The sequence below is a fragment of the Bombina bombina genome, chromosome 4 (genome assembly GCF_027579735.1).
Source record: "Bombina bombina isolate aBomBom1 chromosome 4, aBomBom1.pri, whole genome shotgun sequence".
Taxonomy (NCBI): Eukaryota; Metazoa; Chordata; class Amphibia; order Anura; family Bombinatoridae; genus Bombina; species Bombina bombina.
This window is the reverse complement of record NC_069502.1, coordinates 588,758,310-588,775,753: the sequence shown is the minus strand read 5'-3', so window position 1 is coordinate 588,775,753 and position 17,444 is coordinate 588,758,310. Positions and strand designations below refer to the sequence as shown.

Genomic DNA, 17,444 nt, shown 5'->3' with positions numbered 1-17,444 from the left:
CTAGAGCACCTCCGCTTATTGCTCAGGGAGGTTTTAGCTACTCTGGATGATTGTGACCCTATTGTAGTTCCAGAGAAATTGTGTAAACTGGACAAATATTTAGAGGTCCCTGTTTACACTGATGTGTTTCTGGTCCCTAAGAGGATTTCGGACATTGTTATTAAGGAGTGGGATAAACCAGGTATTCCGTTCTCTCCCCCTCCTGTTTTTAAGAAAATGTTTCCCATTTCTGACACCATAAAGGGGACTCATGGCAGACCCTCCCTAAGGTGGAGGGAGCTAATTCTACCCTGGCTAAGCGTACAACTATACCTATTGAAGACAGTTGTGCTTTCATTGATCCTATGGATAAGGGTCTCCTAAAGAAAATTTTTGTTTATCAAGGTTTTCTTCTTCAACCTATAGCATGCATTGTTCCTGTAACCACTGCAGCTGCCTTTTGGTTTGAGGCTCTATAAGAAGCTCTTCAGATGGAGACCCCACTAGATGATATTTTGGACAGAATTAAAGCTGTTAAGTTGGCTAATTCTTTTATTACAGACGCCGCTTTTCATCTTGCTAAATTAGCGGCTAAGAATTCAGGTTTTGCCATTTTAGCGCGTAGAGCGGTATGGCTTAAGTCCTGGTCAGCTGATGTGTCATCTAAATCTAAGCTTTTGTCCATCCCTTTCAAAGTTAAGACCCTATTCGGGCCTGCATTGAAAGAGATCATTTCAGACATTACTGGAGGGAAGGGTCATACCCTCCCTCAGGATAAGTCAAATAAGACAAGGACCAAACAAAATCATTTTTGTTCCTTTCGAAACTTCAATAGTGGTCCTTCTACCTCTTCCCCTGCTGCAAAGCAAGAGGGGAACTTTGTACTGCAAATGGTGTATGGAGATATTATATCTGACTCAACTATGCTACCCCTAAATCTGATCTCTCCCAAAATCAGATGTGGTGAAAAAAACAGGCTAAGTGGGGGGAGGGGAGCGCTCTGGTGTGAGCTGTGAGTAGGATTGTGTTTGGATGTGTTATATGTGAGCCAATCTTTGATTGGTATCAGTAGTGAATAAAATAATATAATATTGTGAATGAATTCTTTAAAATGATGTATAACCAATCTTTGATTGGGGTATATTTATAATATTTCTAGTGGGGTGTGGGATTGTTATCTCAAATAGTGTATGAGACTATTATCTCAAATATTAACAGTGTGTGTCACTCTAAACTGTATGATTGTGTTGTGATTCTATAAATAACTGGGCTAAAAAAATCAATTGTGTGCCCTTCTTAGAGGTATTTAAACCACATTAATATAAATAGGAAATGAGACGATATATTCAGATATTATATTGAAATAGTTTTACTAAACAATATTATTAAAAAAAAATGTAAGAAAAGTTAAGACCCTATTCGGGCCTGCATTGAAAGAGATCATTTCAGACATTACTGGAGGGAAGGGTCATACCCTCCCTCAGGATAAGTCAAATAAGACAAGGACCAAACAAAATCATTTTCGTTCCTTTCGAAACTTCAATAGTGGTCCCTCTACCTCTTCCCCTGCTGCAAAGCAAGAGGGGAACTTTGCTCAATCCAAGCCAACCTGGATTCCTAGATCTAGTAGGGGTCAGTCTCTCTCTCTCTCTTCTCTCTTTTTTCTCTCTTTTCTCTCTTTTTCTCTCTTCTTTCTTTCTGTCTCTTTCTTTCTGTCTCTTTCTGTTTCTTTCTGTCTCTTTCTTTCTGTCTCTTTCTTTCTCTCTCCTCAGGCCTGGGCAAGAGACGTTCAGGATTCCTGGGCAGTAGAAATTGTAACCCAGGGATACCTTCTAGATTTCAAGGATTCCCCTCCAAGGGGGAGGTTCCATCTTTCTCAATTGTCTGTAAACCTGACAAAAATAGAGGCGTTCTTACGCTGTGTAGAAGACCTTTTTACCATGGGAGTGATCTGCCCAGTTCCAAAAGCAGAACAGGGGCAGGGGTTCTACTCCAATCTGTTTATAGTTCCCGAAAAGGAGGGAACCTTCAGACCAATTCTGGATCTCAAGATCCTAAACCAATTCCTAAGAGTTCCATCTTTACAAGATGGAGACCATTCGGACTATCTTACCATTGATCCAGGAGGGTCAATATATGACCACCGTGGACTTAATGGATGCATATCTGCACATTCCTATCCACAAAGATCACCAGTTCCTCATGTTCGCCTTTCTGGACAAGCATTATCAGTTTGTGGCTCTTCCTTTCGGGTTGGCCACGGCGCCGCAAATCTTCACGAAGGTGCTAGGGTCCCTTCTGGTGGTTCTAAGGCCACGGGGCATAGCAGTGGCGCCTTATCTAGACGACATTCTAATTCAAGCGTTGTCCTTCCAACTAGCCAAGTCTCACACAGACTTAGTGTTGGCCTTTCTAAGGTCTCACGGGTGGAAAGTGAACATAAAAAAGAGTTCTCTTTCCCCCCTCACAAGAGTTTCATTTCTAGGGACTCTGATAGACTCGATGGACATGAAAATATTTCTGACGGAGGTCAGGAAATCAAAGATTTTGTCCACCTGCCGAGCTCTTCATTCCATTCCTCGGCCGTCAGTGGCTCAGTGTATGGAGGTAATCGGACTAATGGTAGCGGCAATGGACATAGTTCCGTTTGCTCGCTTGCATCTCAGACCACTGCAACTATGCTCAATTAGTGGAATGGGGATTATGTGGATTTATCTCCTCAGCTCCATCTGGATCAAGAGATCAGAGACTCTCTTCTTTGGTGGTTGTCACAGGATCATCTTTCCCAGGGAATGTGTTTCCGCAGGCCAGAATGGGTTATAGTGACGACAGACGCCAGTCTTCTGGGCTGGGGTGCAGTCTGGAATTCCCTGAAAGCTCAGGGTTTGTGGACTCGGGAGGAGGCTCTCCTACCGATAAATATTCTGGAATTAAGAGCGATATTGAATGCTCTCCTCAGCTGGCTTCGGCCAGATTCATCAGGATTCAGTCGGACAACATCACAACTGTGGCTTATATCAATAATCAGGGCGGAACAAAGAGTTCCTTAGCGATGTTAGAGGTCTCAAGGATAATCCAATGGGCAGAGGCTCACTCTTGCCATCTGTCATGGATCTATATCCCAGGTGTAGAGAACTGGGAGGCAGATTTTCTAAGTTGTGAGACTTTTCATCCGGAGGTGTTTGCTCAGCTGGTTCGGCTATGGGGCACACCAGAGTGGGATCTGCTGGCGTCTCTTCAGAACGCCAAACTTCCTCGTTATGGCTCCAGGTCAAGTGAACCTCAGGCTGTACTGATAGATGCTCTAGCGGTACCCTGGTCGTTCAACCTGGCTTATGTGTTTCCACCTTTCCCTCTCCTTCCACGTCTGATTGCCAGAATCAAACAGGAGAGAGCATCAGTGATTTTGATAGCGCCTGCGTGGCCATGCAGGACTTGGTATGCAGACCTGGTGGACATGTCATCCCTTCCACCATGGTCTCTGCCATTGATACAGGACCTTCTGATTCAAGGTCCATTCAAGCATCCAAATCTAATTTCTCTGCAACTGACTGCTTGGAGATTGAACGCTTGATTCTATCAGTCATAAATAACTTGATTCAGGCTCGAAAGCCTGTTACCAGGAAAATCTATCATAAGATATGGCATAAATATCTTTTTGGGTGCGAATCCAAAGGCTTCTCCTGGAGTAAAATCAGGATTCCTAGGATTTTGTCTTTTCTCCAAGAGGTATTGGAGAAAGGATTATCAGCTAGTTCCCTAAAGGAACAGATATCTGCTCTGTCTATTTTGTTGCACAAGCGTCTGGCAGATGTTCCAGACGTTCTGGCTTTTTGTCAGGCTTTAGTTAGAATTAAGCCTGTGTTTAAACCTATTGCTCCGCCATGGAGTCTAAATTTAGTTCTTAAAGTTCTTCAGGGGGTTCTGTTTGAACCCATGCATTCCATAGATATTAAGCTTTTATCTTGGAAAGTTTTGTTCCTAGTTGCTATCTCTTCAGCTCGAAGAGTTTCTGAACTATCTGCATTACAATGTGACTCTCCTTATCTTGTGTTCCATGCTGATAAGGTGGTTTTGCGTACCATGCCTGGGTTCCTACCTAAGGTTGTTACTAACAGGAATATCAATCGAGAAATTGTTGTTCCTTCTCTGTGTCCTAATCCTTCTTGTAAGAAGGAACGTCTGTTGCACAACTTGGACGTGGTTCGTGCTTTGAAATTTTATTTGCAGGCAACCAAAGATTTTCGTCAAACATCTTCTTTGTTTGTTGTCTATTCTGGAAAGCGTAGGGGTCAAAAGGCTACGGCGACTTCTCTTTCCTTTTGTCTGAAAAGCATCATCCGTTTGGCTTATGGACAGCAGCCTCCTGAAAGGATTACAGCTCATTCTACTAGAGCGGTAGCTTCCACATGGGCTTTTAAAAATGATGCTTCTGTTGAACAGATTTGTGAGGCTGCGACTTGGTCGTCGTTTCATGCCTTTTCAAAATTTTATAAATTTGATACTTTTGCTTCTTCTTCGGAGGCTATTTTTGGGAGAGAGGTTTTGCAAGCAGTGGTGCCTTCCGTTTAGGTTCCTGTCTTGTCCCTCCCTTCATCCGTGTCCTAAAGCTTTGGTATTGGTATTCCACAAGTTAGGATGAATCCGTGGACTCTGTACATCATGCAAAAGAAAACAAAATTTATGCTTACCTGATAAATTTCTTTATTTTGCGATGTACCGAGTCCATGGCCCGCCCTGTCTATTCAAGACAGATAGTATTTTTTTTATGTAAACTTCTGTCACCTCTGCACCTTATAGTTTCTCCTTTTCTTCCTTGGCCTTCGGACGAATGACTGGGGGGTGGAGTTAAGGGGGAGCTATATAGACAGCTCTGCTGTGGTGCTCTCTTTGCTACTTCCTGTCAGGAAGGACAATATCCCACAAGTTAGGATGAATCCGTGGACTCGGTACATCGCAAAAGAAAGAAATTTATCAGGTAAGCATAAATTTTGTTTTTCATCTAGCAGTGATTTTACACATTCTGATTATGCTTTGAAAGTTTCTGTGTTACTTTAATAACTTGGGATCATACTTTGTATAAAATTACATTGCACTTTGTATTTTCTACATTGTAAACTGACAGTTTCAGAAAGTGGGGTGGACAGGGCAGTTCATTGGGCTGAACAGGGGAGTTCCCAGGGTAAGTCTGAAGCTCTCTCACAAGTCTTGTAAAATTTTATAAGCATTTTAAACAAGCTGGGCTCACTAATTTGTCTCGCCAGCTGTATGCAGGTGGTGTTTGCTCAAAATTCACAATACACTTATTTTAACAGAAAAGTAATATAAAATAAAATATAGACAAAAGCAAGTTAAATTGTAGTGAAAACATTTAACTTGAAATTGATGCAAACAGAGCTTTTATATCAGCCCTAGGGATTATCCAGTTATCTTCTTCTCTCCCATGTGGAATTTTCTATCCCATAGAGCTTCATTACTTTCTATGAAAGGCATCTCTCATCTCTCTGGGATTTCCAGGTTACTCCTATTTTCTTAGAAAATTCAGGGAGTTCGGCCTCTGAAGTCAGCACTATATTCTCTCTCCAAACTAGAGAATGTTTGATTATCTGGCCCATAGAAAGTAATAACGCTTTCTGGGTTTATCAGTTTTAATTTAATTAAGACTTTCAAAGTGCAATCTAATTTATTAAGACACACACACACAAAGCATGAGCCTATTTTGTTAAAGTTACACTAACTGAAGACATAATCAGAATTTGAAAAATCACAATCCTAAATACACTGCTTTATACAAATTAAAATACAAAATGGCAAATGTAAAGTTTAAATGTAATAGAATTTAGTCTGAAGTACAAATTGATCTAAAATAGAAAGCACAAAGTGTAAATTCTACATTGCACTTGGCTTGTTTCTCCTTCACATACAGAAAAGCAGGGAACGCCCCTTGGAGAAACAAAGCAAAATCTGCCCTTTGAATATTTCACTATGGATCTCGCAGTGCTGGATGATCATTTTAGAATATCTCACCTGAGCAGAGAGGTTTTGAATATCGGGGCCTAAATGAGGTCAAAGTGCCTTATTTTTCTTTCTTGATTCAGATAGAGAATACAATTTTAAACCTCTTTTCAATTTACTTTTATTAGCATATTTGCTTCATTCTCTTGGTGTCATTTGTTGCAATGCACTACTGGGAGCTAGCTAAACGCATTGAGTGAACCAATGACAAGCTATATATGTGCAGCCAACAAACAGCTGCTAGTTCCCAGTAGTTAATTGATGCTCCTGAGCCTACCTTTCCACAAAGGATACAGAGAGAATGGAGCAAGTTACATAATAGAAGTACATTGGGAAGTTGTTTAAAATTGCATGTTCTATCTGAATCATGGACGTTTAATTTTGAATTTACTGTCCCTTTTAAAGGGATATGAAAGTCAAAGATTAATGGTTCAGATAGAGCATGCAACTGTAACACGCTTTGCAAGGTACCTCTGTAGTGTTCTGCTATCCAAAGCACAAATTAATTGCATAATTTAACATTAATGTATTTTAATGATAATTTAATAATAAAAATAACATTTTAATATTAACTAATTTTAGGGTTGTCAGAAAAATCAGGTGGTTGGGGCAACACTGGGGAGAACACTGCTCTGTTATCAAATTTGTTGTCTTGGTATCCATTATTCAATAGCATATGCAGGTAGGTTACAGAGCAGCAGTGCACTACTGGGAGCTAGCTGCTGATTAGTGGTTATACACATGTTGCTTGCCATTGGCTCAGTAGATGTGTTTGCAAGGGTTAAACACATAGTTATATGCAAGCAATAGTTCAGTAATAAAATGCTATATAACATTAGATAGGTTTCCTTTTATGTCCCTTTAAGGCTATAATTTTTCTGATACACAACAGAACCCCATGAACATTACATCTATTAAAGTTATGCTGTGTAAAATTTGTATCTGCAACCTGCAAAGCAAGTGGTGTAATAAATAAATACATTGCATGTTTAATTAGAGAAAAAAATAATCATTTACAAACTGTCTTTTTTTTAATTTGTAGATATGATATATTTTGCTTTTTTTTTTTTCTTCAGGAATTTGGTGTTGTTTCAAACACAAGGTTAATCTCTGCTGCCACATCTGTATGTAAGTATATGCTCAGAGGATGATATTAGACTGCGTTATCATGTCTTTCATTTTTACATTTGACCATGAGTCTTTCATTATTTGTAAACCAGCAGTGGTTAGCGAACCAAGTTGCCGTCTCTCAGGAGAGAATGTTGTCTCTTTTTTTCCTACATGCAGACAGTTTTTCTCAGCAACACTCTGTGCCTTTCTGGTTTGCTCTGTAGAAAACCTATCTTCATACGCTCTACTCCGCATTCTCTCCCATTCTGTTTTCCCATAATTTTTATTGCTCGCTCTAGATTTAAATAACACAATCTGTCCCCTTTTTGTACTTTCAAGTGATGCTTAATCCTTGCCTTTTTGAAATGCTAGGATTTACCAGTGCTGCAAATAAAGGGGACTTTCAGTCATGAAGTATAAAATACTTTATGCTGAAAGTTCCTTTATTTGCCTGCAGCGTATGCTGTGCTGAGCACCTCAGGCAACCCATGGCATAATGCTATTTTGTCAATGAGGTGATGTTGGCCAATAGCGTGCTAGCCATACAGCATAATGCCAACTGGGCCGCATAGCTATTGACTAAGAGGTGAAAACATCACCTCATTGAAAAAAAATAGTGTTCTGCCGTGAGAGGCCCGAGGCGCTCAGCACTGCATATGCTGCAGGCAAATAAAGAAACTTTAAGCATGAAGCATTTTATACTTCATAACTGAAACTCCCCTTTATTAGTAGCACTGGTAAATCCTAGCATTTAAAAAATGCTGGGATTTACCATCACTTTAAGTATTATTGGGGTTTATGAATAACGTGTGACACATACAACCTACAGATGCATTTCTGAAGATACATTTATGACTGCTTTAGTTACCCCTAAAGGGGGAAGGAATCTGATATATTGTATGGCATAAATGCACTATATGGCTAACACTATGCACATACCTATACTAATTGAGTTCAGGTGTTTCAGCCACCCCTTGTGCCACAAGTCAGTTTTTGAACTTTCTGCCCTACTAGATTTACTTTGGTAAACTGTGCAATTATTGTGAAATGGAAGCATCTAGGAGCAACAGCCCAGCCACGAAGTGATAGACCAATCAAAGTCATAAAGTGGGGCCACCAAGGGCTGAAGCTCATAGAGCATAGAAATCACCTATCATCTGTCACTCACTTTCAGAGTTCCACACTGCCTCTGAAAGCAACATCAGGAGCTACATGAAATGGGTTTCCATTGCCAAGCAGCTGTACACAAGCCTCACTTCAACATGCAAAATACCAAGCGTGTCGGCTGGAGAAAAGCACAACATCACTGAACTCTGGAGCAGGGAAACGTGTTTTCTTATGTAATGAATCATGCTTCACTATCTTGCATTCTGTTGGATCTGGGTGTGCCAGATGCCAGGAGAGCGCTACCTACTGTGCCTAGTGCTTACTGTAAAATTTGACGGAGAAAGGATAAGGGTCTTGGACTGTTTCTCATAGTTTAGGCTGTGCCCCTTGGTTTTGGTCATCTAAATGTTACAGGATACAAAAACATTTTAGACAATTGGGTGCATCCAACTTTGTGGCAACGGTTTGGGGAAGGCCATTTTACTGTTCCAGTATGACTGTGTCCCTGTTCAAAAATCAAGGTCTATGAAGACATTGTCTGATGTGGAGGAATTTGAGTGGCCTGCACAGAGTCCTGATCTCAATCCCTTTGTGATGACTTGAAACGCTGATTGTGAGCAAGACCTTTTTTGTACAACATCAGTGCTAAATGAGCACATATCCCAAAACACACTCCAAAATCTTGTGCAAAGCTTTACCAGAAGGATGGGGGGGGGGTGGGATCAATATTAATGCCCATGTATTTGGAAGGGGCTGTCCAATAAGCTCATATAAGTGTGGTGGTCAGGTGTCCACATACTCTTGGTGATATTGTATTTTTTATATTCCGCATCTTTGTATTGTTCATCCCCTTAATTGGCAGGTAGCATATGAGTCTGTCCCTCTATTAATTTCCTTTGGAATAAGTGGTATATATTTTGCAGAGAATCCTTTTGTTACCAGAAAGCCGTATTCTAGTACCTAATAAAAACATTGTAATATTAATTAACCACAAAGGTGTGTGCCTTCTGTTGTCTGAATGTGGAAGAAATTGCTTTACATCATTATTAATTAGGTTTCTCATGATTAGAATACTTCCTAAAGAGTATCACTTTTAATTTGAATGTCATGGTATACTGATACTATTCTGTTCTCTTTCTATAAAATAACAGCCAAATCTAAAAAAATAAAATAAAACCAATAAACATAATGTTTGCTGCATTTGTATTTCAGTAGCCAAACTCCACCCACTACCGATTACAGCTTGAAATCTGTAGATGACATTAAGTCATTATGTTAGTATAAAGTGCATTATTTTGCAGTAGGTATCAGGTAAATCCAGTTAGGAAAGATATGAAGCAGGATTAGCCTTGTGAAGTTTGCAGTGAGCATTTCTAGTTCTGAAAATTAGGAATAAATACCCCCACAATTTTTCAAGCTAAATTACATGAAAAGGGGGCAAAACAATGAAATTATATTGCAAGGGGTTTACTGTCCCTTGTAAACTAATGTTCTTTCTGTCACAGTAATTTCACAATTTTCTATCCGTCTAATTGTTACATTTGAGTGTGCATTTTACACTTTAGCTTGTATTTGTTATACTTTTCCTTTCTTTTATAACAACATTCATGTTTTTCTCTCAGTAAAAACTAGGTTCTCTTATGCATTTCCAAAAGAATTCCCTTATAGAATGAATCATGTAAGTAAAAAGTTTTTTCCCCTTTTAAAAACCTTGGGCTTTTTACCATTTAGCACAGATAGGATTTCATTGTGTTATTTATAATTGTATCCATATTTGTTGCACTTTATAGGCTAAATACCGATAGGATGCTTGAAGCTACATAGCAAAACCGTTTGGCACAAGGATTTTAACACACAGTAAATTCTGCCTTGGGCATCCTACATGTACTTAAAGGGACAGTCTACATGAAAATGTTTCTTGTTTAAAAAGATAATCTCTTTATTACCCATTCCCCAATTTTGCATAACAAAGAGGGTTATATTAATACACTTTTTACCTCTGTGATTGCCTTGTATCTAAGCCTCTGCAGACTTGGTTCTTTTGACAGACTTGCATTTTAGCCAATCAGTGCTGACTCATAAATAACTCCACAGGAGTAATCGCAAGGTTATCTGTATAGCACACATGAACTAGCACTGTCTAGCTGTAAACTGTCAAAAGTAAAAAAGTATATAGAGGACAGCGCCAAGGGGGAAGGTGTATACACGCTCACTTCATATACGAACAGCCTAACAGAATTGTTTAGAAATTCGGTACAATAGTGGGAGTGAAGGAGCGCCTCAAAGTGAGGCTTGAAGGGACACTGAACCAAATTTTTTTTTCTTTCGTGATTCACATAGAGCATGCAATTTTAAGCAACTTTCTCATTTACTCCTATAATCAAATTTTTTTCTCTTGCTATCTTTATTTGAAAGGGCATACATCTAAGCTTTTTTTCTTGGTTCAGACCTCTGGACAGCACTTTTTTTATTGGTGGATCAATTTATCCCACAATCAGCAAGGACAACCCAGGTTGTTCACCAAAAATGGGCCGGCATCTAAACTTACATTCTTGCATTTCAAATAAAGCTTCCAAGAGAATAAAGAAAATTTGATAATAGGAGTAAATTAGAATGTTGCTTAAAATTTCATGCTCTATCTGAATCACAAAAGAAAAATGTTGGGTTCAGTGTACCTTTAAGTATACTCAGGGGATAAATGATGCAGCAAGTGTAGGAATAAAAGGGGCAACACTAGTATATGTGGGGTGAAGTAAATATTATATTATATAGGGTTGTAGTTATGTAGCCGTTATATTTGATATAACCGTACTTGGGTAACAGCAACAATTCTTACATAAACCAAAGAAGAAATAAAATCAAATGAAGACAAACACGGATTGTGCAGTTAAACAAGATTGGCTAATCTGCAAGAGTCCCAAGAAAAATATATATGCGCTCAAATCCCTAAAAAATGGAAAAAATCCAAAATGAAAAATAATAAAGGAGCCTGTGAAAGAACGAGAGGAAAAAAATACTACACAAAACAATCAAAATAAAGTACTGAAATAAGGAATGCGCTCACCGTTTTAAAAACAAAAAAAACCTCAGGCTTGTATGTCGTTCACAACAGATGTCTACGCGTTTCAGCCTACAACGAGGCCTTTAGCAAGACTTGATAAACGCCTCATTGTAGGCTTAAACGCGTAGACATCTGTTGTGAACGACATACAAGCCTGAGTTTTTTGTTTGTTTTTTTTAAACGGTGAGCGCATTCCTTATTTCAGTACTTTATTTTGATTGTTTTGTGTAGTATTTTTTGTGTAGTATTTTTTTGCGATTCCATATACATTTCTATTCCAGATTTGACTTTGGGACTCTATTTTTTTTTCCATTTTTTTAGGGATTTGAGCGCATATATATTTTTCTTGGGACTCTTGCAGATTGGCCAATCTTGTTTAACTGCACGATTCAATCCGTGTTTGTCTTCATTTGTTTTTATTTCTTCATTTGTTTTTATTTGTTTTATGTAAGAATTGTAGCTGTTACCCAAGTACCCTGTCTTTTATTATATTTTTTAATTGGGTCTAATGTATTAAATGTTTATGATATAACATCATTCACGCTCTAGTAACTATCTTTTTCACTATTGTTGCAATATTATTGTACCTCTAAACGGTTATATCACATATAACGGCTACATAACTACAACCCTATATAAAATAATATTTACTTCACCCCACATATACTAGTGTTGCCCCTTTTATTCCTACACTTGCTGCATAATTTTTCCCCTGAGTATACTTAAGCCTCACTTTGAGGCGCTCCTTTACTCCCACTCTTGCACTGTAAACTGTCAAAATCCACGAGATAAGAGGTGGCCTTCAAGGGTGTAGAAATTAGCTTAGGAACCTACCTATGTTTAGCTTTCAACAAAGAATACCAAGAGAACAAAGCAAATTTGATTATAAAAGTAAATTGGAAAGTTGTTTAAAATGACATGCCTTATCTGAATCATGAAAGTTTAATTTTGACCAGACTGTCCCTTTAACCCTTACAGTGGCATTAATGTCTACAGGTAAATGCTGATATTTGAAATGATACTATTTTTTATGGTTGCTGTTTAAAATGTCAGGATCTTTTTGTTGACCTTGTAATAGTAATTCCTGAACCTCTGTCTTTGCATGTCTGGTGTCATGATAAACAAAAGTTTGTTTAATATATAGATAGAAAATATTTTGTTCTGTTCAAAGTACTAAGGCTTTTACCTATTTGGTGCAAGAAGTGTGCTTTTTCTTTCAGCAGTTGGCTGGACAGATTTTGGGAATTGGGTTACATATTCATTTAGACTTCTCTCCTTAGTACACAATTGTATGAAAAAGAAATGCTGGTAATAAGGGTATTTATGTATCACTGGATGATACTTCCTCTATAGGGACATTATACTCTAAAATGTTCTCCCCTTTAACGGTCAATTTTACTGGCTGAGTTTAATTATTTACAAACCACTTCTTAACCTTTTGGTTGTTTAAAATATCTGCTTTTGTCTATTGTGTCCCCTCCTACACTGAAAATATGTGTAAGAAATGTTTTCTCTGTATAAAATAGAAGACAATATCACTAATTAATCTCCCAGTGGGGGTATGAGCAAGATAGAGACTTTATACGTGAAATAGCTTCTTGTGTTTATTCAACCCCTCAGCCATAATTTACATTTCTATACTTCACATAAATAACATTAGGAAGTCTGCTTTACTTACAGGCTCAGCCCATTGTTATATTGTAAATACACAAATAAATATGAAGGAACAATTTCCAATACACTTAATACTCTGCAATAGGAATGTCCTTTTGGAATACATTAAAGGGCCAGTAAACATAGAAAACATAGTGCAGAATTATATAACATTATATTAGTGCTAGCTTTATAGAATCTAATATTGCCGGTGAACTTTTATTAAAAAGAGTGATTTCCAGACCCGCTCTCTCTGCTCTACTGAGCGGGTCTGTTTTTTTCAATGAGCGCATCTGGCCAGCTGTCTAGTCACAGCCCGACCCGATCGCGCCATTACACTCAGTGCAGTTCGCTCCCGCTGTCAGACAGAGCAGGAACGAGCTGCACTGAGTCTAATGGCACGATCGGGCCGGGCTGTGACTAGACAGCTGGCCAGATGCGCTCAATGAAAAAACACTTTTTTTTTTTTTTTTTTTTTTTTTTTAATAAAAGTTCACCGGCAATATTAGGTTCTATAAAGCTAGCACTAATATAATGTTATATAATTCTGCACTATGTGCAGAATTATATAACATTATTTTCTGTGTTTACTGGCCCTTTAAGGGGAAACTAATTTTATAGTACAGCATCCCTTTAAATGTGTGAAATTCTACTACAGATGTAAACAAATAAATAAAAGTTGAAATCACGCAATCGTTTATGCGATTGCGTGATTTCAATCATGGGATCGGTTCAGGGTGGAGTGCCTATGACGCTAGGCACGCCCTCTAGCCCGCGATCCCATTTAGGAAGTGGCTATGGCTTTAGGACAGCCCAGCATAGTTAGGACAGCATGGTATGCAAAATAATGCATCATTTACGAACAAACTTAGTTTTAAATGCCTTTTTAAAATCTTATTTTTTTTTTTGCATGCACATATAATAATAATAATTTGTGATGCACTAATAAATGGCCTAAATGCTCTTTTAGGCATGCATACATCTGAATTATTTTGTATTACAAATTAATCTGTCATTAACCTTGTGTAATTTTCATCTCATTTCTTTTGATTACTCCATTTTCACAGAAATAATTTGAAAGGTTTAAACATGTTTTCTATTATAACCAAAAGGGTGGGTGGTGGTTGTTCATTTTTTAAGATTTGTTGTACTGTATTACTATTGCAAAGTAGCAGCGCTTAGCGTCCTTACTAGCTGTGAAATTGCTAAAATGTGCAGGATTATTATACGTCTCTTTTCTAATTAACATGGTGCTATGGAAATGTGTTCTACATGTGTGAAATTCTTAACACTTTACTTTATCCCTCCATCTGCGGTAGGAAAAAGCAATCCATATCCGTTAAGGTCACATGGAGAAGCAGTTTTACATTATTAAGATATGTTGGTCATCTGTAATTTTTTTTTATATTATTTATTGTTTTCCCCTTTCATAGCATTGACGTTTTTAAAGAAACCAGATTTATTTTCTTTTAAACTCTTCATATATAACGTAACTGCACTTATCTGGAACTGTATATATTTACACCTATATTAATTATTATAGGCAACCTCTTTGATAACTGCTTTGTCTCTTAAAGGGATGTTGTACTGTAACATGTTCTTCCCTTTCATCTGTTCCCCAATGATCCATTTTAAAATTTGAATTTTTGATTGCTGTCTGCAAGAGCTTTATGTACACGGACAGAGAGAAAGAAGACCTGCTCTTTCTGTAGATTTAGCCCTTTTAAATTTACATGTTTTTAAAAACGGGGGGTTGTGCGTTCAATAAGCAAAAAACAGCTTAAAAATTATAAATCTAAAAGGAGCAATTTCCCATACATTTATTATTCTGCATCTTATATAACAAGACATTGGAAACACAGCAAGGGGAAAGCTTTATATGGGGATATATCTAAAATTATGAATTTTAAAATAAAATATTTCTCTTGAAAGGTGTATCCAGTCCACGGATCATCCATTACTTGTGGGATATTCTCATTCCCAACAGGAAGTTGCAAGAGGAAACCCACAGCAGAGCTGCAATATAGCTCCTCCCCTAACTGTCATAGCCAGTCATTCTCTTGCAACTCTCAACAAGCAAGGAGGTCGTAAGAGAGAGTGGTTAAATATAGCTAGTTTATTTTCTTCAATCAAAAGTTTGTTATTTTTAAATAGTACCGGAGTTGTGCTATTTTATCTCTGGCAGAAGAATCTGCCTGAGGTTTCTATGATCTTAGCAGGTTGTAGCTAAGATCCATTGCTGTTCTCACATATGTCTGAGGGGATTACACAGATGAGGTAAAACTTCAGCGAGAGAATGGCGTGCAGTTTATTCTGCTATCAGGTATGTGCAGTTATAATTTTTTCTAGAGATGGAAAACACTAGAAAATGCTGCTGATACCGGATTAATGTAAGTTAAGCCTGAATACAGTGATTTAATAACGACTGGTATCATGCTTACTCCCAGGGGTAATACCCTTATGATATTTACAATATAAAACGTTTGCTGGCATGTTTAATCGTTTTTATATATACTTTGGTGATAAAACTTTATTGGGGCCTAGTTTTTTCCACATGGCTGGCTTAAATTTTGCCTAGAAACAGTTTCCTGAGGCTTTCCACTGTGTTACTATGAGTGGGAGGGGCCTATTTTAACGTTTTTTTGTGCAGTTAAAATTACATCCAGATTCCCTCAAAGGCCCTCTGAATGCTATAGGACATCTCTAAAGGGCCCAAAGGCTTTCCAAAGTCGTTTCTTGGGGAAGGTAGGGCTACAGCTTGCTGTGGCAGTCGTGGCCGGACACTTGGCCGACGGACATTGGCCGAAACACAAGTGGCTGTCACATAATAGTCCGGCCACGAGATAGATAGATTTGATAGATACATAGATTAGATAGATAGATCAATAGATGCAATAGATACATTTGATAGATACGATAGATAGATAGATACGATAGATAGATTTGATAGATAGTTTCCCAGACAGGGAATTACAAAACGTGCGGCCTGTGACCCATGGTAAGGTTCCCAGAGGCAGTTGCGGCGCCCGAGGCTCTGATTAGAACAGAGCACTCTGGAACGTATCTGCCCTCGACCGGAATCGGAACATTCTTTAGCTTTCTGTCTGTCGGCCAAATGTCCTTCTGCCAAATGTCTTTCTGCATTTTGTCAGAGCACCGTGGCAGTTGGTTGTGACTGTTAAAAAACATCTATTTCGTTTTTTTGATCCGTTTTTTGAACTAAGGGGTTAATCATCCATTTGCAAGTGGGTGCAATGCTCTGCTAGTCTATTACATACACTGTAAAAATTTCGTTTGATTTACTGCATTTTTTCACTGTTTTTCAAATTCTGACAAAATTTGTTTCTCTTAAAGGCACAGTACCATTTTTTATATTTGCTTGTTAACTTGATTTAAAGTGTTTTCCAAGCTTGCTAGTCTAATTGCTAGTCTGTACAAACATGTCTGACATAGAAGAAACTCCTTGTTCATTATGTTTAAAAGCCATGGTGGAACCCCCTCTTAGAATGTGTACCAAATGTACTGATTTCATTTTAGGCAATAAAGATAATTTTTTGTCTTTTAAAATTTTTTTATCACCAGAGGATTCTGACGAGGGGGAAGTTATGCCGACTAACTTTCCCCACGTGTCAGACCCTTTGACTCCCGCTTAAGGGACTCACGCTCAAATGGCGCCAAGTACCATAGCGTTTACTTTACAAGACATGGCGGCAGTCATGGATAATACACTGTCAGCGGTATTAGCCAGACTACCTGAACTTAGAGGTAAGCGAGATAGCTCTGGCGTGAGACAAAATGCAGAGCATACTGACGCTTTAAGAACCATGTCTGATACTGCCTCACAATATGCAGAAGCTGAGGAAAGAGAGCTTCAGTCAGTGGGTGATGTTAATGACTCAGGAAGATACCTGATTCTAATATTTCTACATTTAAATTTAAGCTTGTACACCTCCGCGTGTTGCTTAGGGAGGTTTTAGCTGCTCTGAATGACTGTGATTCCATTGCAGTGCCAGAGAAATTGTGTAGACTGGATAAATACTTGCAGTGCCGGTGTGTACTGATGTTTTTCCAATACCTAAGACCAGGTGTGCCGTTCTCTTCCCCTCCTATTTTTAGAAAAATGTTTCCAATAGACGCCACCACACAGGACTTATGGCAGACAGTTCCTAAGGTGGAGGGAGCAGTTTCTACTCTAGCAAAGCATACTACTATCCCTGTCGAGGACAGTTGTGCTTTTTTAGATCCAATGGATAAAAAATTAGGTTATCTTAAGAAAATATTTATTCAACAAGCTTTTATCCTACAGCCCCTTGCATGCATTGCCCCTGTCACTGCTGCTGCGGCGTACTGGTTTGAGTCTCTGGAAGAGGCTTTACAGGTAGCGACTCCATTGGATGACATACTTGGCAAACTTAGAGCACTTAAGCTAGCCAATTCTTTTATTTCTGATGCCATTGTTCATTTGACTAAACTAACGGCTAAGAATTCTGGTTTTGCTATACAGGCGTGCAGAGCGCTA

At 38.4% G+C, this 17,444-nt stretch overlaps 1 protein-coding gene across 1 annotated transcript in view; it reads left to right on the top strand.

The window, feature by feature from the left end:
- The window catches only part of CCNC (cyclin C), a 101,610-nt gene that overhangs the window by 39,654 nt on the left and 44,512 nt on the right, over positions 1-17,444 (top strand). The window contains exons 5-6 of the mRNA XM_053710575.1: positions 7,071-7,122; positions 9,834-9,889. Of these exons, the coding sequence (XP_053566550.1) occupies positions 7,071-7,122; positions 9,834-9,889 (108 nt within the window). The remainder of the gene's footprint in view (positions 1-7,070; positions 7,123-9,833; positions 9,890-17,444) is intronic.